This window comes from Muntiacus reevesi, chromosome 3, assembly GCF_963930625.1.
Source record: "Muntiacus reevesi chromosome 3, mMunRee1.1, whole genome shotgun sequence".
In the NCBI taxonomy this organism is placed as follows: domain Eukaryota; kingdom Metazoa; phylum Chordata; class Mammalia; order Artiodactyla; family Cervidae; genus Muntiacus; species Muntiacus reevesi.
The window spans coordinates 263,327,295-263,353,410 of NC_089251.1; the positions used below are offsets into that span (position 1 = coordinate 263,327,295).

Here is a 26,116-nt window from a genome sequence, read left to right on the forward strand (position 1 = left end):
AAAGTTCAGTGGCCTTCAGCATCTGACTGCAGAGGAAGGGCAGGCACACTGTTTTGGGTGGGTTTGAAATGCTTGCGACGGAAGACGTGACCGCAGCAGGGCTGGCTCCTCTGTCCCTCTGAGTGTTCTGTGTTTGCAGGCCAAACACAGTTGGATCATTTCCCACACCCTGTGATTCAACAAAGCAAGAGGAACTCGCGATAAACTCTTACCTGCAGTTCTTAGGTGTGCACATCCAGAGGCGGTTTTAAATATAAGAGGATTTAGATTTTAAAGATTTTGGTGTTTTTGTCAATTAACTAATTGATAAAAATGTTTGCCATAATTATTTTATTTCTTCAGTTACTTTGATCACAGCTAGTGATTTGTAACTAAAGCTTTATAGTCAGACTGTTGTCTTCCCGTGAACCTTTAAAATCTTTGCTCAAATATCCTGACCTGAGTTCTTCTCTTTGCTTCACTGGACTGTTTCCCTGCAACATGTAACTTTGAAAAAAATTTCTTGCTGTGTGGTTTAAGAATGGTTAAAACATAGATTTCTATTCGTTAGCTCTATATAATCCAGACTGTATCCTGAGAAGGTCTGTTAGCAGCTTGGCTGTTTCATCTGGTGATTGGTATTATGATTAAAATAAAGGTTCAGGAAAACATCATTGGAATTGAGGTCTTTTGGGCCCAGGCTCCTAAATCATTAATTGTACCAAATAATCTGTGACTATATACAATTTCATTAGCTTTATTGATTGCTGTTATCATTTCCCCTAACCCTGAAGATGCAAATACAGTACCATCAACATAATTCTCTATCATAATATAGAAGATGAAAGATTCACAATTATATATCTAAATGAAATGTACAAAATGCAAAGTCATTCATCAAATGCCATCGTTTCAAGAAAAAAAAATTATCCTAATTAAAAGGTGACATAATTTATAGTCATATGATAATTATAAAATTCAAGTATGTACACACTTTAAAGATGTTTTTCTCAGGTCTAATACAGTGGTATAAATGATGGAAACAGATTCTATTCATAAATGTATGGAAAATAGAAAATGGAAATTTGGTCTATGGTAGGAAATTGTTATTTGTAATAATGAGAACTCTTGAAGAGTCTTAAGGCGGAACATACATCTCAGTGTTCTGTCATATAAGAAAAAGCACAAAATATGAAATGCAGGAAAGAAATGTGCAATGATAACAAGATATATGCAACACAGTTCTTAGGAATTCCACCTCTAATTCCTACTCTGTTCTATGAGGAGGATGCTTACCTGATATAACTACTTTATTTATTGGTATGATATCAGGTGCAGACCCTTAACTAAGAAACAGAAGAAACAAAAAATGGTATACCTGTCATAATAATACACGCATATACTTTTTTCTCTCCTTTTAATTTAATATGAATTAGATGAAAAAAGATGGTTTGCATTAGTGACTTAAGAAAATAGAGCTAATGAGAGAAGCTTTTTTAAAAAAATGATTAAAGAAGATATTTATAACAGAAGAATTTTATAAGAGGGAAGAAAACAAATGTTGTTGCGAATCAAGACACTTTTTTTCCTGTTAATTTATCAAAGACATGTTTAACAGCCAGCACAAGTCAAGCAGGATGCCGGGTGCTGGGAATGTAATTAAAAAACAATATATTAACTTAACCCTCAAGGTCTCGCTGACTGTTCTGGAAGGCAGATGTGTAAACACATACCTGCTACCCTGTGTATTATGTAATTCCACCAGATTCTGTGCCAGGTACCAGAGAAGATGCTGCAGAGAGGAAATGATCAGCTTTGTGAAGCAGAGAGTGGGAGGATGGAGATATTATTAAAAGATTCCCCAAGGAGATCATAGACGAGCAGGATGTTGAAGGGGGACTTGGACTCCAGCCGGGGACCTAAAGAGAAGTGGACGTGTTGGCTTAGAGCAGCGCCCCATGCCGAAGCAGCCTGTGGAGAGCAGGCTGGCCTCCCTGGGAGCCCGTGGGAGACCCTGGCGGGGGCGCGGTGGATTTATCCTCGGCTGCTGACCCAGGACCTGGTTTTATAAAGTGTACTTACATGCCTCTCTGGCGGTCACCCTTGCCTCCTGTGGCAGGCTGCAGTTTATACCTCTGTGTTTGATTTTGTTTGACCTTGTGCCAGCAGAGACCTAGTTACTGATCTGAAGTAAGTGAAAAGCGGGGATCTGTAAATACAGAGAGCCTCCTCGTCTAACAGGGCTCTGGGACTGGCTCCACAGGGCTGTCTGTGTCTAAGCCTGGAGGGGACGGGTCCATCCCCAGCGGAAGTGAGGCCCGAGTGTTCTGGCTCTACACCAAGACTCCCTTGCCTTTGTTTGACCCGTGCCTGCCACGGAAAACAGTGGATTATCTGTGTGGAGTAAACCCTGTGCCTTAGGAACACACTTCTGACCGAATAGGGTTGTTTTCCAGGCTGGATTCTTCCATATTTGCAAGGCTTGTCCAAATGACTGTCAAGGCCTGGTGCTGTAGGCAGCTCTAGCTGCGATGCAGTCAGACAAGAAATGATGACAAAGCAGGGAACGATTTAATTACAGGCCAAGCCCGTCGTTACGACAGATGCCCCGTAGCCCCGTGACAGGAACTGCTCCCTGACAATTTCCAAAGACCCAGCCTTAGGAGGGGAGGGTGGGGTGGGGGTGGGGGTGGCTTTCATCCCTAATGGTCAGGACAGCACTTCCACTCTTTCATTCCTCCCTGCGCCACACGAGAGGGTCTTCTTAAAAAAGAGAGGTGAGGGCTGGCTCCTCATCGTCCCTTTCACCCCTTGCCTCGTTCCCCAAGCACCATGAGAACCAGTACCGTCTGAGCAGCCAAAGGGGAGAGACGCAGGGTGTGCGTGAACCCGTATCTCGGGCTGCTCCTCTCTTCCTTTCTGGGGCTGCCTGTCACTGATGGAGGGGGATGCCTTATGTCCCACACTCCTGGAAGCTCTTTATCATCATCTTAGCGTTGGGCTCCTCAGGCCATGCTGGTAATAATTGGCAGATGGAATGGGGATAAAGCATATTTCTTCTCCTCTAGGCCCCTAGGAAGGAGGCCATGTGGGTAACTATTTGGGGATGGAGGTAAGACTGTTGGACGCTGTTGGGGATTACAAGCACGTTTCTTTTCCACGATCCTTCTCACATTTAGTAGCCAGTGTCTCTTGCAGCAAGCACGTTATTCAGTAGGCAACTGGTGCTGCCATATAAAGAAGCAGGATGAGACATCCCCTGCTCGTAAGGAGCCTGTGTGCTTTAGTAGCTGAGTCCTGTCAGACTCTGACCCCATGGGCTGTAGCCCACCAGGCTCCTCCGTCCATGGAATTCTCCAGGCAAGAATGCTGGAGTGGGTTGCCATTTCCTTCTCCAGGGGACTTTCCTGACCCAGGGATCGAACCCCGGTCTCCTGCACTGCAGGCCGATTCTTTACCGACTAGTATTTGGTAGTAAGGAGACTGTAATTTATTTTAAAAAGAGATGGTGAGTCTGAGTGCCTCAGAGCATTGCTGGTTGCAGTGGAGGGGGTGGGATAGTTTATACTTATTTATAAGATCTCATTTTCAAAACCCATAGGTTTTTCTCCTTTACTTCTGTATGAGAAGCATTTAAATATATTCTTGATTGTGAGCAGGAGTATACACTTTTGATAAAAATCAAGGTCAAATTTGTTATGCTCATTTTTATGTGGGTGGGTGTTAGTTATAAACCCTTGCAAGACTTATAGATGAATGTGATCCAGATTATTCTTGCTTTCAAAATGTGTTTAAGGAGAGTAAGGCCAGGCCAGGGCTGCTGTAACTAAAAAGGACCTTTTGTGGTACTCACATTAATGGCTCAAGCCCTGAAGGGTGAAAGTGAGGTCTGTGCCGGTTCCTTGTCGGCAGGACGCTTGATCAGTAAGATGCGGGTTAAGATTTTGATAGAAGATAGTTTTTTAATGTCACCAGTAGGAAGGCTTGAACTGACATTTATGAAGCTTTTCTTTCTTGTTTAGTATGCCTGCTCAGCCAAGTGAGAATCACGTTTCCCCTCCTCTCATGTTCTGGTAGAGTGCAGAAGAATTATGAAAGCATTAGCTATGCGGTCCTTATCTGACAGTGGAAGTTCTAGCTGTGATTCTACGCTGCTATCATCCATATTGGAAATTTTCTGTCTGACTTAACTCTTGAAACACAAGTAGCTTGTCACATGAATATATAATACATACAGAATGCTTTTGGTATTTCAGTGGGTAGGCTGACATACAGAGATCATTGATGTTACTGTGAATTTTTAATCAGAAGAATCTTATAAATTATAACAGATTATTATAAATTATTCTTTATTGCTCCCATGCTTTACAGTTACTAAAAGTTCTTATTAATATATAACATCTTCAAAATAGACATTATTTTTTCCCTTTAGAATTTATTTTAAATACCTCCTGCCCCAAGAATGCTTTGCTGGCAAATTGCATCTGACATTTAGCTCTTCCTTTTCTGAATTGTTCTCAAACTTACGGACTATGTTACAGTTTAGCACTTACTTGTTACCCAGTTATTTTATTGAACAAATATTACTTCCTGACTTGGTTTTAACCCTAAAGTGCAAAGACCACATCTTACGCTTTTTGAATTCTCCAAAGAGACATGATCATAGGAAGACATACTATAAATGCTTGTTTTTCTGGTTTCACAGTTCCCTGAGAAATGAACTATAGTTGATGTTTTCTAATTATTAAAGCTTTTGAATAATATAGGAGGTTCTATCTCAGAGACTTACAAATATGGGAAGAAAAGCTGAAAACTAAATTTAAAAGTTGAATCTTTAATATGCTAGTTTTTCCCCTAGGATGCCATCCTGCCATCCTTTGCACATTTGTAAAAACATCAGTGCATCTTAATTATTTACTTATTTATGCTCCCACATCGTCCTGTATATTATTTGAGACAGCTTACCAAAATATGCAATAATTTGGAAACCATACAGTGCTCAGCCTCGAATTAGACCATCTTGCCAGCTCCCCTCCCTGTAGGTCTGTGTCCTTTACACAAACTGCTTAATCCCTCACTCTAAGCCTCTTAGACTTTTGTGCTACAGATTAGGCTGAAATGAGTGTTAAATAAATTAACCAATGCAAAGTAGTTAGCATATTACCTGGTACACAGTTAGCTTTCAATAAATGTTAAATAATATGCAATAAAGTAAAATAAAGAATTATCATAAAAATTAGGACCAGGGGAAATACAATTTAGAAGATCCTACTCTGAAATGTTAAATTGCAACTATGCATGAAAGCCTTGCTGTACACAAAGACAGAAATATAGATCAATGGAACAGAATAGAAAGCCCAGAGATAAATCCACAAACCTATGGACACCTTATCTCTGATAAAGGAGGCAAGGACATACAATGGAAAAAAGACAACCTCTTTAACAAGTGGTGCTGGGAAAACTGGTCAATCACTTGTAAAAGAATGAAACTAGAACACTTTCTAACACCATACACAAAAATAACTCAAAATGGATTAAAGATCTAAATGTAAGACCAGAAACTATAAAACTCCTAGAGGAGAACATAGGTAAAACACTCTACGACATAAATCTCAGTGGGGTCCTCTATGACCCACCTCCCAGAATATTGGAAATAAAAGCAAAAATAAACAAATGGGACCTAATTAAACTTAAAAGCTTTTGCACAACAAAGGAAACTATACGCAAGGTGAAAAGACAGCCTTCAGATTGGGAGAAAATAATAGCAAACGAAGCAACAGACAAAGGACTAATCTCAAAAATATACAAGCAACTCCTGAAGCTCAATTCCAGAAAAAAAAAAAATGACCCAATCAAAAAATGGGCCAAAGAACTAAACAGACATTTCTCCAAAGAAGACATACAGATGGCTAACAAACACATGAAAAGATGCTCAAAATCACTCATCATCAGAGAAATGCAAATGAAAACCACAATGAGGTACCATTACACGCCAGTCAGGATGGCTGCTATCCAAAAGTCTACAAGCAATAAATGCTGGAGAGGGTGTGGAGAAAAGGGAACCCTCTTACACTGTTGGTGGGAATGCAAACTAGTACAGCTGCTATGGAGAACAGTGTGGAGATTCCTTAAAAAACTGGAAATAGAACTGCCATATGACCCAGCAATCCCACTCCTGGGCATACACACCGAGGAAACCAGATCGGAAAGAGACACGTGCGCCCCAATGTTCATCGCAGCACTGTTTATAATAGCCAGGACATGGAAGCAACCTAGATGCCCATCAGCAGACGAATGGATAAGGAAGCTATGGTACATATACACAATGGAATATTACTCGGCCATTAAAAAGAATACATTTGAATCAGTTCTAAAGAGATGGATGAAACTGGAGCCCATTATACAGAGTGAAGTAAGCCAGAAAGATAAAGACCAATACAGTATACTAACGCATATATATGGAATTTAAAAAGATGGTAACGATAACCCTATAGGCAGGACAGAAAAAGAGACACAGACATACAGAACAGACTTTGGGACTCTGTGGGAGAAGGCGAGGGTGGGATGTTCAGAGAGAACAGCACTGAAACAAGTATAGTATCAAGGGTGAAAGAGATCACCAGCCCAGGTTGGATGCATGAGACGGGTGCTCAGGGCTGGTGCACTGGGAAGACCCAGAGGGATGGTATGGGGAGGGAGGTAGGAGGGGGTATCGGGAAGGGGAACACATGTAAATCCATGCCCGATTCATGTCAATGTATGGCAAAAACCACTACAATATTGTAAAGTAATTAGCCTCCAACTAATAAAAATAAATGAAAAAAAAAAAAAGCCTTGCCATAACAGACTAGTCAGTGAACAGTTTTTTAAAGTTATCTTCGGGGAAGTGAAATTTTTACCAGCTCTGCTATAAAAGAAGTTCTCCTGCGTGACTTGCTATGAGCAGACACTGAGCAGATAGTACATAGTGTTGTTCAGTCTTGACCTTAAACACACACAGTGGTGTGTCTTCTCAAACTCGTTTTAAGATATGCCAAGGGTGAAAAGAAGAGAAGCGAAAAGCAAAGGAGAAAAGCAAAGATATACCCATTTGACTGCAGAGTTCGAAAGAATCGCAAGGAAAGATAAGAAAGCCTTCCTCAGTGATCAGTGCAAAGAAATAGAGGAAAACAATAGAATGGGAAAGACTAGAGATCTCTTCAAGAAAATTAGAGGGAATATTTCATGCAAAGATGGGCTCAATAAAGGACAGAAATGGTATGAATCTGACAGAAGCAGAAGATATTAAGAAAAGGTGGCAAGAATACACAGAAGAACTGTACAAAAAAGATCTTCATGACCCAGATAATCACGATGGTGTGATCACTCACCTAGAGCCAGACATCCTGGAATGTGAAGTCAAGTGGGCCCTAGGAAGCATCACTACAAACAAAGCTAGTGGAGGTGATGGAATTCCAGTTGAGCTATTTCAAATCCTGAAAGATGATGCTCTGAAAGTGCTGCACTCAATATGTCAGCAAATCTGGAAAGCTCAGCAGTGGCCACAGGCCTGGAAAAGTTCTGTTTTCATTCCAATCCCAAAGAGAGGCAATGCCAAAGAACCCTCAAACTACCACACAATTGCACTCATCTCACATGCTAGTAAAGTAATGCTTAAAATTCTCCAAGCCAGGCTTCAGCTATATGTGAACCGTGAACTTCCAGAAGTTCAAGCTGGTTTTAGAAAAGGCAGAGGAACCAGACATCAAATTGTCAACATCCACTGGATCATTGAAAAAGCAAGAGAGTTCCAGAAAACCATCTTATTTCTGCTTTATTGGCTATGCCAAAGCCTTTGACTGTGTAGATCACAACAAAATGTGGAAAATTCTGAAAGAGATGGGAATACCAGACCACCTGACCTGCCTCTTGAGAAATCTGTATGCAGGTCAGGAAGCAACGGTTAGAACTGGACATGGAACAACAGACTGGTTCCAAATAGGAAAAGCAGTACGTCAAGACTGTATATTGTCACCCTGCTTATTTAACTTATATGCAGAGTACATCATGAGAAACGCTGGGCTAGAAGAAGCACAAGCTGGAATCAAGATTGCCAGGAGAAATATCAATAACCTTAGATATGCAAATGACACCACCCTTATGGCAGAAAGTGAAGAAGATCAAAAGAGCCTCTTGATGAAAGTGAAAGAGGAGAGTGAAAAAGTTGGCTTAAAATTCAACATTCAGAAAGCTAAGATCATGGCATCCAGTCCCACCACTTCATGGCAAATAGATGGGGAAATAGTGGAAACAGTGGCTGACTTTATTTTTCTGGGCTCCAAAATCACTGCAGATGATGATTGCAGCCATGAAATTAAAAGACGCTTACTTCTTGGAAGGAAAGTTATGACCAACCTAGATAGCATATTAAAAAGCAGAGACATTACTTTGCCGACAAAGGTCCATCTAATCAAGGCTATTGGTTTTCCAGTAGTCATTTATGGATGTGATAGTTGAACTATAAAGAAAACTGAGCACCGAAGAATTGATGCTTTTGAACTGTGGTGTTGGAGAAGACTCTTGAGAGTCCCTTGGACTGCAAGGAGATCCAACCAGTCCATCCTAAAGGAGATCAGTCCTGGGTGTTCATTGGAAGGACTGACGTTGAAACTGAAACTCCAATACTTTGGCCACCTCATGCGAAGAGGTGACTCATTTGTTAAGACCCTGATGCTGGGAAAGATTGAAGGTAGGAGAAGGGGACGACAGAGGATGAGATGGTTGGATGGCATCACCAACTCAATGCACATGAGTTTGAGTAAACTCCGGGAGTTGCTGATGGACAGGGAGGCCTGGCATGCTGCAGTCCATGGGGTTGCAAAGAGTTGGACACGACTGAGCGACTGAACTGACCTGAGTTGAAGGGTATAATAACTTCCCAGGTGGCGCTAGTGATAAAGAACCTGTTTTCCAATGCAGGAAATGTAAGAGACTCAAGTTTGATCCCTGGGTCATGAAGATCCCCTGGAGAAGGGCATGCCATCCCACCCAGTATTCTTGCCCAGAGAATCCCATGGACAGAGGAGCCTGGTGGGCTATAGTCAGTGGGGTCACCAAGAATCGGACATGACTGATACAACTTAGCACACACGCAAGGGTAGTATGCCAGCATGTAAAATTCACAAAGGCCCCCAAAACATTGGTGTAGTAACTATAGACCTTTTTTTTTTTTTTAAAAAAAAAAGCAACTTATAAGTCTTTTTTTTTTTTTTTTTTTGCAAAGTGAAGTTTATAGAAGCTCATTTCTTCTTTCCACTTTCACTCATACATGGGAGTTAGTTTTCTCCATCCTTACCCAGGGTACCTTTTTTCCACAAATGCTTTTTCCTCACATCCCAGCCTGCAGGCCACTGCCTGCTGAGTTTCATTTCAGCCCTCTTTTGCTCAGTTGCCATTATGTGTCAAGCCCTGAGCCAGGTCCTAGCCTGTTCATTCTCTTCAGGGAGCTCAGTCAGCTCCTCTTTCAGGTGCATCCTACCTCCTTCCACCCACAAGACTGCAAGCTCTGCAGCAGTTAAAGACGTGTTCTGTGTATTGTCACAGTCTCAGTGCGGAGCAGGGGCTCTGGCACCTAGTCTGGGTGCTCCGTAAGTGCTGGTGAAGGAATAAATGAAGCAGATTCTTGCAGCGGTTTCTTAAGTGTGTTGGTGGGCTTGGGAGCATTGATTGTCGCCTGTCATTCATAAAGTCACCTTCATGCGAGACGCAGAAGGTTTGTGAAGCTTCTACTAGGACCATTGTTCTTTGTGGGGGCCTCTTCTCTTGTTGGAAGGTCCCTTGCTGTTGGTGGCCCTGACTTTGGCAGAGACTGGCTTGCTGTTTACCTGCTCTGTCCTCTTCTTCGGAGACACATGCCGGACTCCCCTTGCCTGTCTCCCTGGCAGTTAGGCATGAGCAGATGACTGATTCTGTCCAGTAGAACGTCAGCGGGAATGATGGGTCACTTCTAAACCCAGCCCGTAAAGGTTTCCCCGTGTCATCCTCTCCTCCATCCTCTGCCAGGTACCACTGCCCAGGTAGCTGTGTGTGGAGGACAGCAGTGAGCCCGCCTCAGGGGCCCCGACGGGCTGGGGAGCAGAGCTGTGCCCTCCCGGCCCCTGGCCCACTGGCCTTGATGTGAGCAGGGAAAGAAAGCGTGCAACGGGCGAAACCACTGAGGCTCCCAGTCTGTCGCTTACCACAGTAGCGTTGCCTTAGCCAGTACTGACTCCTTTTTTTATTGCCCGCCCAACAGAGGTTTTGTTTGGTTTTTCTTTTTATCTTGTGTTGTTTTCTGCGGAAGAGTCTCTTACTCATTTTTATCACGTTGATCTCTCAGAAACTTGTTTTAATCTCAATGTTTGAATGGTCCTGTGATCGCTTCTCGGCCTTTTGGCTAAGATCAAGTGAATGGTCCTGTGAACTAATTGAAATGTATGCATCGGAAAGCTTTGTCACAGTTGATTTCGTGTGCCAGGGCTAAAGGGATATGTATATTTTGTGGAGTAAGTGCCTGTCGACAGAGCAAGAAAAACAAAGCGGCCCTCGTTCCCCAGTACTTTGTCAGTTCTCAGCCCTCCCTGCCGTCATGATGTGATTCCCCCAAGCCAAGCGGCCCTGTACAGAGAGCAGCTGCCTACTTGGCAAGAAAGGACTTTTTCTTGTTCATGCCTGCCATGTACTGTGGGCCAAGACTCAACAACCTTGAACTTCGTGTGGCAGAATCAGGTGGGAATGTTGCATATTATAAGGTATAGAACTCTTTGGGGCATATAAAAAACTTGATATTATGTGTGCTGTGAGCACTTTTAGAAGGGAGGGAAAGAAGGTAGTAAGAATATACATTTTAAAAAATTGATAGGTTGTTGGGCATGTTTGATATTATCAATAAAACCTCTCAAATTAGATGATTACCTTTGTTATAGAATAATAAAGAGAAGGAAATGGCAACCCACTCCAATATTCTTGCCTGGAAAACCCCATGGACAGAGGAGTCTGGCGGTTTCGAGTCCATAGGGTCACGAAGAGTCGGACACGACTGAGCAACTAACACATACTATTATAGAATACTTTTAATAGTTATGAGGATGTACAGTTTATTTCTTAAGCACTGAAGTGCTTCAAATTCTGTCCCACTGATGTCTAAATCACTTTGGAGAAGTCACTTTGATCTCTGTGCCTTGGTTTCCCTTTTGGAAAATGAAGAAAAAAATGGTACCTATTAGTAACAACAACAGATGAGATAATGCTGTATAAAATACTTAGCACAGTTCCTGGTAGAGTAAGCTGCTGTAATAACATTATTAATGGAAATTATTGTTGCTGTTGTTGTTTAGTTGCTAAGTCATGTCTGACTCTTTTTGTGAGCCCGTGGATGTAGCCCTCCAGGCTCCTCTGTCCATGGGATTTCCCAGGCAAGAATACTGGAGTGGGTTGCCATTTCTTTCTCCAGGGGATCTTCCCAACCCAGGGATCGAACCCACATCTCTTGCATCGGCAGGCAGGTTCTTCACCACTAAGCCATCACAGACTTAAAAATTATCATTATTAATGGGAAAAGTTAAACATTAACCTTAATTCTTTCTAGTGGTTCAAAGTTATTGAAATGTAGTGTACGCACAAACAGCTAAGGTCCTGGCAGTAGGTGGTATGAAAGTATCTCTAAGTTTCTGTTAGCCTTGAAGGTGATCCTGAGGGATGCCAGTGAAGGTAAAAAAGGACTGAGAAGCTAAGTTTCCATGACCTGTGTGATCTTGGAGAATCACTAGTTGTCAGTTAACCTGTGGTGTTGAATTGCCAGTCAAACACATTTATTAAGCACCGGTTATGTGAGTTGGTGTTGAACTGCCACTTAAAATTACCAGTGGTTTGATGACAAGTAGTCAAGGAAGAGTAATATATATTGCAAGGAGAATCAGTTCATGTGCCTTTGTTACTGTTATCAGTCAGAGAGGTAACATCTTTTTAATTGTGCTGTTTGATCCACCAACTTAGTTATCTCATACTACAAGGTTTAAAAATGGATGACTCTAGTATAAACGTATTTACCCATGCCACTGAATACATTAGCTTATTTCATTATATAGAGAATAATCATCTATTCCTTTTCATAGGTATCTAATAAAAAGGCAAGCACATAAGAAACATTTTCTTTTTCCTGCTTATGATATCTCTTACCCTTTAAATTTTAAAGGAAAGTTGTTTTATACCTAAAATACAATTTTACAAATATGGGAAATGGTGGGATTTTTTTTAGATTTCTAGATTGCTTTATGATTCAAAATTAGAGGACTAGAACACAAGTGTAGTAAAAATATTGGCAAGCGTTTCAGATTATTGATATAATTACTAGAAGTTTGCATTAGTTTAAGAATAAGAACCACAACTCTATAATAGTCTGTTGTATAAAAGGTGTTGTTATCAACCGAGTGCTCTCTTGTGGATTTAGATTTGCTAGTTCTTGGAAGTAATATGGATTCTTCCATTTACATGATATTTTGAAATAAGGTGTTTCAGATAAACCAATTTTAATTTTACATCTACCTTGGAAAATGTTGGAGCATATAGACAGAATTGCTTTCATTCTTCTGCTTTTAGTACCAGAGAAAATTTTTTCTCTAAATGCTTTACTGTTTTTTCCTTCAGTTAAAGCCCTGAGTTGCTTTAAAGAATATAGTTTCTAATTATCTACTCAGTCCCCAAAAGCAATAAGGAAACTCTAGAATTCTAACTATAAAAATTTTTTTATAACTGCCACCTAATACCAACCAACAAATTTAGTTTAAAAGTATCCTAATTTTAAGTCATCCTGCTGGAAAATGCTTTCATTATCCTAAAAGACTCAAAGTTTTAGAAAGCCCTTAGGACTGGAAAGAAAAAAAAAAAAAAAGAAAAGAAACTCTTTATTATTGAAAGATTTTGTGTGTGTCCAAGCCTTCACATTTAAAAGAATAACTGCTAGAATTATATTTGATATAGAATTATAGCAAAAATATATTTGTTACCATTTGGTCACTTTATAAAGGGTTTCCCTAATGGCTCAGCTGGTAAAGAATCCGCCTGCAATGTATGAGACCTGGGTTTGATCCCTGGGTTGGGAAGATCCCCTGGAGGAGGGCAGGACAACCCACTCCACTGTTTTTGCCAGGAGAATCCCCATGGACAGAGGAGCTTGGTGGGCTACAGTCCATGAGGTTGCAAAGAGACCAACTGAGCATCATATAAATACATAGACCCATCTGTGTCTCCTTGTAAATCCTGCAATTGATTGCTGAAACATAGACATAAGCAATAGAGTTGGCATCACCATTAAAGTTAATTTAAAACCATCTCATGTGGTTTCATGTCTTTGATGATCCATCTTTAAGAAATGACTTCCAAAACCTATGCTGGTTATTAATTAGAATTGATTTTGAATAAATTTCATTTTATTTATGGGAATATTTTTGAGGTTTTTCCCTTAGTGCTAATGAAAAAATAGTCATATCTGAAAAGTTAGCAGCATCATTAATAATTATTGTTTAAATAGATATATATAATAATATTTAAATTGGATACTACTGTCAACATTTATAATTAAGATTCTATCCAGGCATTGTTCAATCCTCAGAAGGCTGGCATTATCTAAGGTACTGTAGTTGGTAAGCCAGATAAAGCAAATATTTCATTTGAATTCTGTTGAAATTAGTTAAGTATGCATACTGCCTCTAATCATCTAGTTCATCTTTCTAGTTAAAAAACAACCTACTTTAAATGATCATTGAAACATACATAAGAAAAATTATTGTGGTATTTCTCAAGGCATATAATCTAATGTACCCAGTGAAAATGTTTACTCTATTATGGTCAACCACTGATGCTGAAGAGGCTAAAGTTGACAAGTTCTGTAGAGACCTACTGTATAATCATAAGAGATTTCATTTAGGTCATACCTGAATGGTCTAGAGGTTTTCCCTACTTTCTTCAATTTAACTCTTAGTTTTGCAATAAGGAGTTCATGATCTGAGCCACAGTCAACTGCTGGTCTTGTTTTTGCTGACTGTCTAGAGCTTATGATTATAAAGTAGAAGTGACAAATAGACTCAAGGGATTAGATCTGATAGACAGAGTGCCTGAAGAACTATGGATAGAGGTTCATGACATTGTACAGGAGGCAGTGATCAAGATCATCCCCAAGAAAAAGAAATTCAGAAAGGCAAAATGGTTGTCTGAGGAGGCCTTACAAATAGCTGAGAAAAGAAGAGAAGCTAAAGGCAAAGAAGAAAAGGAAAGATAAACCCATCTGAATGCAGAGTTCCAAAGAATAGCAAGGAGAGATAAGAAAGCCTTCCTCAGTGATCAATGCGAAGAAATAGAGGAAAACAGTAGAATGGGAAAGACCAGAGATCTCTTCAAGAAAATTAGAGATACCAAGGGAACATTTCATGCAAAGATGGGCTCAATAAAGGACAGAAATGGTATGGACTTCACAGAAGCAGAAGATACTAAGAAGAGGTGGCAAGAATATGCAGAAGAACTGTACAAAAAGGACCTTCATGACCCAGATAACCACAATGGTGTGATCACTCACCTAGAGCCAGACATCCTGGAATGTGAAGTCAAGTGGGCTTAGGAAGCATCACTACAAACAAAGCTAGTGGAGGTGATGAAATTCCAGTTGAGCTATTTCAAATCCTGAAAGATGATGCTGTGAAAGTGCTGCACTCAATACACCAGCAAATTTGGAAAACTCTGCAGTGGCCACAGGACTGAAAATGATCAGTGTTCATTCCAATCTCAAAGAAAGACAATGCCAAAGAACATTCAAACTACCGCACAATTGCACTCATCTCACACACTAGCAGAGTAATGCTCAAAATTCTCCAAGCCAGGCTTCAACAGTACATGAACCATGAACTTCCAGATGTTCAAGCTGGATTTAGAAAAGGCAGAGGAACCGGAGATCAAATTACCAACATTGAAACTGGATCATCGAAAAAGCAAGAGAGTTCCATAAAAACATCTATTTCTGCTTTATTGACTATGCCAAAGCCTTTGACTGTATGGATCACAACAAAATGTGGAAAATTTTTCAAGAGATGGGAATACCAGGTTACCTTACCTGCCTCCTGAGAAATGTGCATGCAGGTCAAGAAGCAATAGTTAAAACTGGACATTGAACAACAGACCTAGACATGGAACTGGTTCCAAATTGGGAAGGAGTACATCAAGGTTGTATATTATCACCCTATTTATTTAGTTTATATGCAGAGTACATCATGCAAAATGCCGAGGTGGATGAAGCACAAGCTGGAATCAAGATTGCTGGGAGAAATATTAATAACCTCAGATACGCAGATAATACCACCCTTATGGCAGGAAGCGAAGAAGAACTAAAGAACCTCTTGATGAAAGTGAAAAAGGAAAATTAAAAAGTTGACTTAGAACTCAACATTCAAAGAAGAAGGGGATGACAGAGGATGAGATTGTTGGATGGCATCAGTGACTTGATGGACATGAGTTTGAGCAAACTCTGGAAAATGGTGAAGAACAGGGAAGCCTGGAGTGCTGCAGTCCATCCATGGGGTCACAAAGAATCAGACATGACTGAGCAACTTAACTGATGAAGACCTATAAAAACTAAGATGATGGCATCCAGTCCCATCACTTCATGCAAATAGATGGGGAAACAGTGGAAATAGTGACAGACTTTATTTTCTTGGGCTCCAAAATCACTACAGATGGTGACTGCAGCCATGATATTACAAGATGCTTGCTACTTGGAAGAAAAGCTATGATCAACCTAGATAGCATAATTAAAAAGCAGAGACATTACTTTGCCAACAAAGGTCCATCTGGTCAAAGCTGTGTTTTTTCCAGTAGTCATGTATGGATGTGAGAGTTGGACTAAAGAAAGCTGAGCACTGAAGAATTGATGCTTTTGAACTGTGGTGTTGGGGAAGACTCTTGAGAGTCCCTTGGACTGCAAGGAGATCCAACCAGTCCATCCTAAAGGAGATCAGTCCTGAGTGTTCATTGGAAGGACTGATCTTGAAGCTGAAACTCCAATACTTTGGCCACCTGATGTGAAGAACTGATTCATTGCAAAAGATCCTGATGGTGGGAAAGATTGAAGGCCGGAGGAGAAGGGGACGACAGAGGATGAGATGGTTGGATTGCATCACCGACTCAATGGACGTAAGTTTGAGCAAGCTCCAGGAGTTGGTGATAGACAGGGAAGCCTGGCATGCTGTAGTCCATGGGGTCTCAAAGAGTCAGACATGACTGAGCTACAGAACTGATGAAGACCTACAACACCTTCTAGAACTGACACCCCCAAAATATGTCATTTTCATCATAGGGGACTGGAATGCAAAAGTTGAAAGTCAAGAGTTACCCAGAATAACAAGAGATGGGAATACCAGACCACCTTACATGTCTCATGAGAAACTTGTATGTGGGTCAAGAAGTAACATTTATTAGATTGGTGCAGTGTGATTGCAGTTTCGGACTGTGAACTTGAAATCATTTTAACTAGGCTTAAAACATCTTTATTAATCAAAATAATAACAACTACAGTCAACACATTTTTGCCAATGAGAAATAAATCTGTTTATTCCTGTAGCATAAAAATCCTTGCTTCAGGATTCAGTGAACTCTTGGAAAGCATTTTCTGTCTCCTGCTGGTTATGGAAGTCTTTTACCTGCAAAAAGTTGTCAAGATGCTTGAAGAAATGGTAGTCGGTTGACGAGAGGTCAGGTGAACATGGCTACTGAGGTGAAACTTGAGAGGCCAATTTGTTCAAATTTTGAGCCCTTGATTACACGACATGTTGTTGGGTATTGCTGCAGGGGAAGAACTGGGCCCTTTCTGTTGATCAAAGTTGGCTGCAGGTGTTGCAGTTTGCAGTGCATCTCATCAATTTGCTGAGCATAGTTCTCAGATGTAATGGTATCACCGGGATTCAGAAAGCTGTAGTAGATCAGACTGGCAGCAGACCAGCAAACAGTGACCATGACCTTTTTGGTGCAAGTCTGGGGCTTTGGGAAGTGCTCTGGAGCTTCTCGGTCAACCACTGAGATGGCCATCACCAGCTGTCATATAAAATCCACTTTTTGTCACAATCTGATAGAGAAACGGTTTGCTGTTTTGTAGAATATGAGAAGACACTTCAGAATGATTTTTTAAAAATTTTTGGTCAACTCGTGAGGCAGCCATTTATGGAGCTTTTTTACCTTTCCAATTTGCTTCAATACTAAATGACCATAGAATGGTCAACGTTGAGTTCTTTCACAACTTCGATGATGGTTCTTGGTGGTTGTCAACTGCCGATGGTGGGCCACTGCACTCATCTTCAAGGCTTTTGTCTCCTTTGTAAAAGTTCTGGAATCACCACTGCACTGCGTGTCCGTTAGTTTCTGAGCCAAATGTGTTGTTGATGTTGTGAGTGTCTTTACTGTTTTATGACCCGTTTTGAACTTGAATAAGAAAACTGATCAAATTTGCTTTTTGTCTAACATCATTTACCTAAGTAAAACAGCAAATAATGTCATTAGCAAAAAAAATGAAGCGAGAAATACCCATTAAAATGATGTATCACATAACCACATATATTTAAGAATGCATTCTGATATCAAATGGTAAAGTTCTACAGTGCAAAACTGCAGTTACTTTTGTACCAACCTAATAGAACCAGACATGGAACAACTCACTGGTTCAAAACTGTGAAAGTAGTATGACAAGGCTATATATTGTCACCCTGCTTATTTAACTTATATGAATGGTACAACATGTGAAATTCTGGGCTGGATGAATCACAAGCTGGACTCGACTGCTGGGAGAAATATCGAAAGCCTCAGATATGCAGATAATATCACTATAATGGCAGAAAGTGATGAGGAACTAAAGAGCTTCCTGATGAAGGTGAAAGAGGAGAGTGAAAAAGCTGGCCTAGAACTGAACATTCAAAAAACTAAGATCATGGTATCTGGTCCTATCACTTCATGGCAAATAGAAGGGGAAAAAGTGGAAGCAGTAACAGATTTTATTTTCTTGGGCTCCAAAATCACTGCGTATGGTGACTGCAGCCATGAAATTAAAAGATGTTGCTCCTTGGAAGGAAAGCTGTGACAAACGTTGACAGTGTATTAAAAAGCAGAGAGATCACTTTGCCGACAAAGGTCCATAAAGTCACAGCTTTGGTTTTTCCAGTAGTCATGTACAGATGTGAGTTGGACCATAAAGAAGGCTGAGCACCAAAGAATTGATCATTTCAAACTGTGCTGGAAAAGACTCTTGAGAGTCCCTTGGACTGCAAGATTAAACCGGTCAATCCTAAATGAAATCAACCCTGAATATTCATTGGAAGGACTGATGCTGAAACAGAAGCTGCAATACTTTGGTCACTTGATGCAAAGAGCTTACTCATTGGAAACACCCTGATGCTGTGAAGGGTTGAAGGCAGAAGGAGAAGCGGGCAGCAAAGGATGAAACGGTTAGACAGCATTACTGACTCAGTGGACGTGAATCGGAGCACACTCTGGGAGGCAGTGGGGGACAGAGGAGCTTGGTGTGCTGCAGTCCATGGGGCGTCAGAGTCTTGCGCAACTTAGCAACCGAATAGCAATGTATTTGACTACATTCTCAACACTGTGAATTTTACCTTAGGTACTAGATATTTTTGCTTTTCTACAAATATTCTTGAGCTCTGTTCTGGAACATAATTAAACTTAGAAATGGTATGATCCTCTTGAGTCTTGCTTTTAAACATCACTTAGATGGGACCAGAACGTTATTTAAACTAGGGTTAACTCTTTCATACTACTAACACAAGACCCTATGTTTGTTTTTATCCTCAGTGGTTTTTTTTAAAAAACTTACTTTGTATTGGAGTGTAGCTGATTAACATTGTGACAGTTTCGGGTGCACAGCGAAGGTCCTCAGCTATATATACACATGTATCCATTCTCCCCAAACTCCCCTCCCATCCCCGCTGCCATGGGACAGGAAAGTTCCCTGGGCGGTACAGCAGGTCCTTGTCAGTTGTCCTAAAACAAGGCCCTTCTGAATACTCTAGCAATCCCAGGAATCATGAGTTTTTCCAGTTTGGCTGGTAGAAACAGGTACTATTCCCAGCCCTGGATGGGTTCCCAGGAGTGTTTTTTGTATTGTTTTGGGGCAGTTCTTGACCTGGCTTTGGATGGTTTCCATTACATGCACTTGCTAATCAGCACTCTGCTGCATGCTTGAGGGAAAGCCCCTGCGGATCTCTGGAGTTTCTGTGAAGCTGTCCCCTCTCTGGTTGTCTGACCTGGAGCTCCGGCTGCCCCAGGCTTCCCAGCCTGTCTGCTCCATCTCCTCGGTTTGCTGGTTCCCCTCTCTGCCTTGCAGCTGTCAGACTGACCCAGTGAGCTGGGGCCCCTCACTGTTTCCCACCTCTCAGAGATCACTCTCCTTATTGCTGATGTCCAGTGTCTTGGGAACTATTGTTTCATATATTTTGTCCAGTTTTTGGTTGTTTCAAGAAGGAAGTAAATCCAGTACCTGTTATTCCAGTTTGACCAGAAGCAGATTGTCAGATTAAATCTTAAATGAATATTAATTTTTCAGTTTAATTTTCCAAAACATGGGTTAAAACTTTCTGATATTATCTCCAAGTGCGATTATTTTCCAGGAAGCAAGTCCATAACTTAATGTAAGCAGTACCAGATGATTTTTTAATCCTTTGCAGCTATCTATAAAACCTGTTGTGACATTATCTTCCTGTTACATGTAAAGCTGTGTTCTAATAAGATTTAAATTCATACAGTGTGTAGTTGCTGTACATTAATGATCAATTTTTTCCAACCTGTTATCTTTATCCTCCTCTCCCTGCCAACCAATGATGATGATATAATGAAACTGGTAATGAGGCATTGTAAATATCCGTGCAGTCTTTTGGAAAACAAACTGGAACTATATATTAAAAGGCAAAAAAGAAAAAATGATTATATCCTTCAAGTCATTAACCCCAGTTATAGAATTATAGCCAATATAAATAAGATACATAAAAGCTATCTCTCTGAAAATGTTATAGTGCTAATATAATGGAAAAGTTAGAAATAACATTTTTTAAAAATTGTACTTGATTTACAATACTGCATTATCTTCAGATGTACAGCAAAGTGTTTTTTTAGATTATATTTCATTACAAGTTATTACAAGATACTGAATTTCCTGTTATACCGTAAATCCTTATTGCTTATCTGCTTTTTGTATAGTAGTTTTATCTGTTAATTCCATATTCCTAATTCATACCCCCCCTTCCCTCCCTCTCCCCTTTGATAACTATGTTTGTTTTCTGTGTCTGCGAGCCTGTTTCTGGTTTGTATATAGATTCATTTGTATTGTTTTTTACATCCCACATATAAATGATATCATATAGTATTTGTCTTTATCTGACTTACTTCATTATAATATTTCTCGGTCCATGCCTGTTGCTGTAAATGGGAATATTTCGGTTTTTTTGGCTGAGTTATATTCCATTGTGTGTATGTGCCACGTCTTCTGAGCCAGTAACGCAGTGATGGGCACCTTGGTTGCCGCTGTGTCTTGCTATTGTAAACGGCGCTGCTGTGAACATTAGGGTACACATGTCTTTTAAAATTAGAATTTTTGTCTTTTATTTATCTCCAGATAACTATCCAGGAGTTGGATTACTGGGTCACATGCTAGCTCTATTTTAGTCTGTTAAGGAGCCTCCAAACCTCTTTTACCATTGTGGCTGCACGAGTGTACCTTCCCACCAAAGAGTAGGAGAGCCCTCTTTTCTCCACCCCCTCCAGCATTTTCAGACCTCTTTAATGATGGACACTTAGAATAGTGTGAGGTGATACCTTACTGTGGTTTTGACTTGCATTTCTCTAATAAAGAGCAATGATGAGCATCTTTTCACGTGCACGTTGGCCATCTGTATGTCTTCTTTGGAAACATGTCTGTTTAGGACTTCTGCCCATTCTTTGTGTTGTTTTTACAGTATTGAGTTTTATGAACTGTTTGGAGATTTTGGATATTAACTCCTTGTTGGCCGCATCACTTGCAAGTATTTTCTTCCGTTCCTTACATTGTGTTTTTATTTTGTTGATGGTTTCATTTCTGTGCAAAATCTTTTTACATTTGATCAAGTCCCATTTAAAAAATTTTTTTTCTTTTTTCCATTTGTTTATTATTGCTTTTATTTACTGCTTTGGGAGACTGATCTAAGAAAATATTGCTACAATTTATGTCAGAGAATGTTTTGCCTATGTTCTCCTCTAGGAATGTTATGGTGCCATGTCTTACATTTAGGTCTTCAAACCATTTTGAGTTTATTTTGTATATGGTATGTGGGAGTGTTCTAATTTCATTGATTTACATGTAGCTGTCCATGTTTCCCAACACCACATGTTAAAGACACTGTCTTTTCTCCAGTGTATATTCTTACCTCCTTTGTTGTAGACTAACTGACTATATGTGCATGGGTTTATTTTTGGGGTCTGTTCTGTTCCATTGATCTATGTATCTGTTCTTAATGTCAAAATAGGTACCCAATAAAAGGTTTTAATATCCAAAATGTATTAAAAAATGACTAAAACAGCAAAGAAACCCAAAGAACCCAATTTGAAAATGAGCAAAGACTTGCATAGATTTTCTCCAAGATTTATAGATGGCTAATAAATGAAAAACATTCAGTATCAGTAGCTATTAGGGAATGCAAATCAAAACCACAGTGAGATACCACTTCATACCCATTGTGCTGAGTCGCTTCAGTTGTGTCTGACGGTCTGCAACCACATGGACTCCAGCTTGCTAGGCCTCTCTGTCCGTGAGGCTTCCCAGGCAAGAACACTGGAGTGGGTTGCCATGCCCTCCTCCAGGGGTTCTTCCCGACCTAGGGATCGAACCTGCGTCTCTTCATGTCTCCTGCATTGGTAGGCGGGTTCTTTACCACCAGTGCCGCCTGGGAAGCCCTCAAACCTGTTAGTATTGCTATTATAAAAACACAGAAAATAACATCTGGTAAGATATGGAAAAACTGGAATTCTTGAGCATTTCTAGTGGGATTGTAAAATGGTGCAGCTGCTGTGGAAAACAGACCCTCAAAGTGTTAAATACATTATTACCATGTAACCTAGTGATTCCACTTTTAGGTTTATACCCCAAAGAACTGACACAGGGACTCAGACACTTGCACATCAGTGTTCAAAGCAGCAGCATTCACAACAGCCAAAAGGTGGAGACAACCCAAATATCCATCAAGAGATGAATGGATAAACAGAGTGTTACATGGCTATATATCCATGGGCCATAAAAAGGAAGGAAATTCTGGTATATGGAACATGGAGGAACCCTGAAGACTTCATGCTAAGTGACAGAAGCTAGACACCAAAGATCAAACCCTGTATGAGCCCACTTGGATGAGGTCCCCAACCAGTCATACTCACAGAGATAGAAAGTAAATGGTGGTTCTCAAGGCCTGGAGATGGTATTGTTTAACGCATGCAGAATTTCAGCTTGGCTGAAAATAAATTCTGGGGATGGATGGTAGTGATGGGAGCACAAAACTGGAATTGTACTTAAAGCCACCGAACCATACACTTAAAAATGGTTAAATGACAAATTTTGTTACGTGTATTTTACCACAAAAAAGTGTACATATTATTAGATGTGTATATATGTAAGGATGTGTACACATACATGTACCTCGTTGGTAACTCACCGTCCACAAGAGAGTAGCATGAGGAGTGCTGATCAGCCCTCCCGCCTGCTCCCCTTTCTCCCCAGGAGTGACACACGCAGCCATCTGGGCGGCCTGCATCTCTTACCTCAGTGCCGCGGTTCCCCCTGAGCTGAGGACGTCTGCTCAGGGCATCCTGCAAGGCCTTCACCTGGGTTTGGGGAGAGGCTGTGGTGCCATGATCGGAGGCGTGCTGGTCAACTTTTTTGGTAAGAATGGCTTGCTTTCTTTCCCTTTCTTCTTTGATGAAACCTTACAACTTTTCAGCAACACCTCCATAAACACTCAGAATATTACTGAAGATTGCCAGAGGGTAGGCTCTCGTTTTCACATTCTTTCTCTAGCTTTCACAGTAGTCAGAATTGCAAAGCAGTGTGCTTCAGCAGTTAAAGTGATTACAGCAGACAGTTAACCACAGTGCTACACAGATACCTCAGAGGAGCCAAACAAAGGAATGAGCCCACGTGCTTTTGGTTTGAAGTGCCCTAAACCTGTTGATGATAATGCTGGAGAAAAGATAATTCATCACTGTTTTTCCATCTGGCTTTGGTAATGTCCCTGCATCTGTGATAACAGTCTGTTTGCTCCATCAGTTCCCCCTTACTGGAAATACAGGGGCCGAGGTGGAGGTGGGATTATTCTGCTCCAGGATCTTGACTAGTCAGTCATCTATAGAAGGTAGGCTCAGAGATGTCTGAATTTATAGCACCTATTAAGCTTGGCTGTTTTAACTACAGATTAATAGGACTGTGTAATAGGTGGATGGCCTTTATGAAGAGGAGAGCCCAGTGCATTTTAAAAAGGCATTCAGAGACAGTCCTTTATTTTATAAATGCAGTTTGAAAATCTTATCAGTGACAGATATCCAATACCAGCCCTTGGGTCTCTCGACAACTCTGCAGACCTGTGTTTTTCCTTCGGTATGAAGCCAGTGGCCACTTGCCGTTCTCTGCTCTGCTGCCTTTGTCAACTTTAGAACATCGACAGGTCTGGGTGAGGGCTACCCACCTTTCCAGGAATTACTGTCTAGAGTGTCGGCTGTTTTCACAGGGGCTGCTGCAACCTTCCGAGGAATTGGCATGGCCTGCCTGGTGATCCTCTTGCTCTTTGCCCTGATCCAGTGGCTGGCAGTACCAGATGAGGAAGAAGGTAGACATGCTCATTGATCCTTAATGGTTTCAAAGGCTGAAGCCAAGGGGAGTTCTGCACATACCCCTGAGAAGCCCAGAGGTGGGAACAGCAGTGTGCCTAGGACCTGCATGGCCCTGAGCTCCCGTGCACCATGGCTGCAGAGACGCCACTTGCTGTGTTGAAGAGAATACCAGTTATTTAAATAGCTTGGGGTTTTCTTCCTTTTGTTTTGCCTTATGGTACACGGTACTGGGGAAAGTATTGGTTTTAAATTTCTCTGGTATTCTAAAGAGATTTAAATTTTAAATACATAAAGGACTATACAGTGATTTTACTATTAGGGATAGGAAGTGGTATTAACCTCTGTGCCTTACCTCCATCTGGGGGGGAAAAAAGCCTAAACGTTAATTTAAAGTTTTCCCTTAATCAGGCATGAGTGGAAGTGGTAGCTGCTCAGTTGTGTCCAACCCTTTGCGACCCCAGGGACTGTAGCCCACCAGGCTCCTCTGCCCATGGGATTCTCCAGGCAAGAGCACTGGAGTGGGTTGCCATTCCTTTCTCCAGGAAATCTTCCCAACCCAGGGATTGAAGCCAGGTCTCCTGCACTGCAGGCAGATTAGGTATGGACCTCATTAAAATTATTATACAGCAAGAAGGTTATATCCAATATAATATGTGGACGAAAACAAGTTTTTAACTTATTTAGGCAATCAACTTTTAAATTTTTTTTGGATGAAGAAGGCCAACCATTAAAACAAATATTATTTCTCAGCTCTTGAGTCCTGGAACAGGCTTATCTTCTATGGTGTCTTGTCCTTTGAGGAGCATTTGCCTCAAGTACTCCAAGTGCTTCTATTAAGAGAAAAACTAACTTGTACAGAAACCCCAGAGACAGATTTTAATTCCTAGTTATTCAGAAAGACCAATACTGACTTTTCTCACTCTTGTTCTTCCATAATCCTAAGCAGATCATCTCTCTTACACAGCTTGGTCCACGCCTTCAGTAAAAGTCTAATAAAAGCATCTGTCATGTGATTTTCCTGTTTTGCTGCTTATTTTTAAAATTTCAGTTCTGTAAGTGGGCTGAAGCTATAACCTATGCCCCACAAATACGATATACTGATACATTAACAATGTATTTCATAAATATGTGAACGTCTCTTAGGCTCTGTAAGGAGACCTGCAAGGCAGACATCACATTCATTTGCTCAGTAGTCTCCCAGGTGGAGAAGCCACCCTTGCTACACAGCAACTTGCTGACATTCCCAAGCACACTAGAATGGGCTTATCGAGGTTGTCTATTTTTTACTATTTATATATACATACATGCATCTGTTTAAATATGTGGAAAACTGACAAATGATTTAAATGCGATTTTCTCTGCAGACAAGACGATGTTGGCAGAAAGGATCCCTGTCCCCTCTAGCCCTGTTCCCATAGCAACCATCGACTTGGTCCAACAACAGACAGAAGATGTTCTGCCACGCACTGAGCCCAGGCTTCCACCCAAGAAAACCAAGCACCAGGAAGAGCAGGAGGATGTGAACAAGCCCGCCTGGGGCGTCAGTTCATCCCCCTGGGTGACCTTTGTCTACGCACTCTACCAGATTAAAGAGATGATGCAGCTCACGAGAGACAGCCGTGCTTCTGAGATACAGCCTCTGCAGGTAAGGTCCTCTGCTGGCCCTCCGTCAGCAGGCCTGGTGGTTTCAGGACTTCTGTGACGTGTGCTATAGAGGTGTATACGAGGCCTCAGAGGGAAAATTCTGCCTTACACAGAAAGGCCTCACTGAGAAGACAGTACTTCTTGAAAGAAATTCATTCTGATTTTCTGTATTTCTTTAAAATGTCTCTGTTAATGGACACTAGTTACTGTGTGGATATACGGTTCTTGCTTTGATGGATTATATATATTAATCTCTAATTTAGAAATTCTAGTGGGGCCTTTCTATATAGTAGTACCTTAGTAAACATCTGATGAATTAGTGAGTACTCTGAGCCACTGCAGGGGTCTTATAGGACACCCAACTGAGTGGACTGTGGATTTGCTGGTGGGCTCACCTGAAAGACAAAAAGTGTGGTTTTTCTTAACCTTAGAGTTGTGGTCTCTCCTGAGTGGAGTTGAATCACATGGATAAAACATTGTAGGTAATTGTCACTGAAGCTATATTAATACTTTGGGAAAATGATTAAGTGTGACTCCTATGAACAGTTTAGCCAAAGTAACGAGTCTAACGTCCCTGTGTTTTTTTTAA

At 40.9% G+C, this 26,116-nt stretch overlaps 1 protein-coding gene across 1 annotated transcript in view; it reads left to right on the top strand.

Annotated features, from left to right (window-relative positions):
- Positions 1–26,116, top strand: part of MFSD6 (major facilitator superfamily domain containing 6) — an 83,546-nt gene that overhangs the window by 54,141 nt on the left and 3,289 nt on the right. Inside the window, exons 4-6 of the mRNA XM_065931929.1 lie at positions 22,778–22,939; positions 23,781–23,879; positions 25,248–25,528. Of these exons, the coding sequence (XP_065788001.1) occupies positions 22,778–22,939; positions 23,781–23,879; positions 25,248–25,528 (542 nt within the window). The remainder of the gene's footprint in view (positions 1–22,777; positions 22,940–23,780; positions 23,880–25,247; positions 25,529–26,116) is intronic.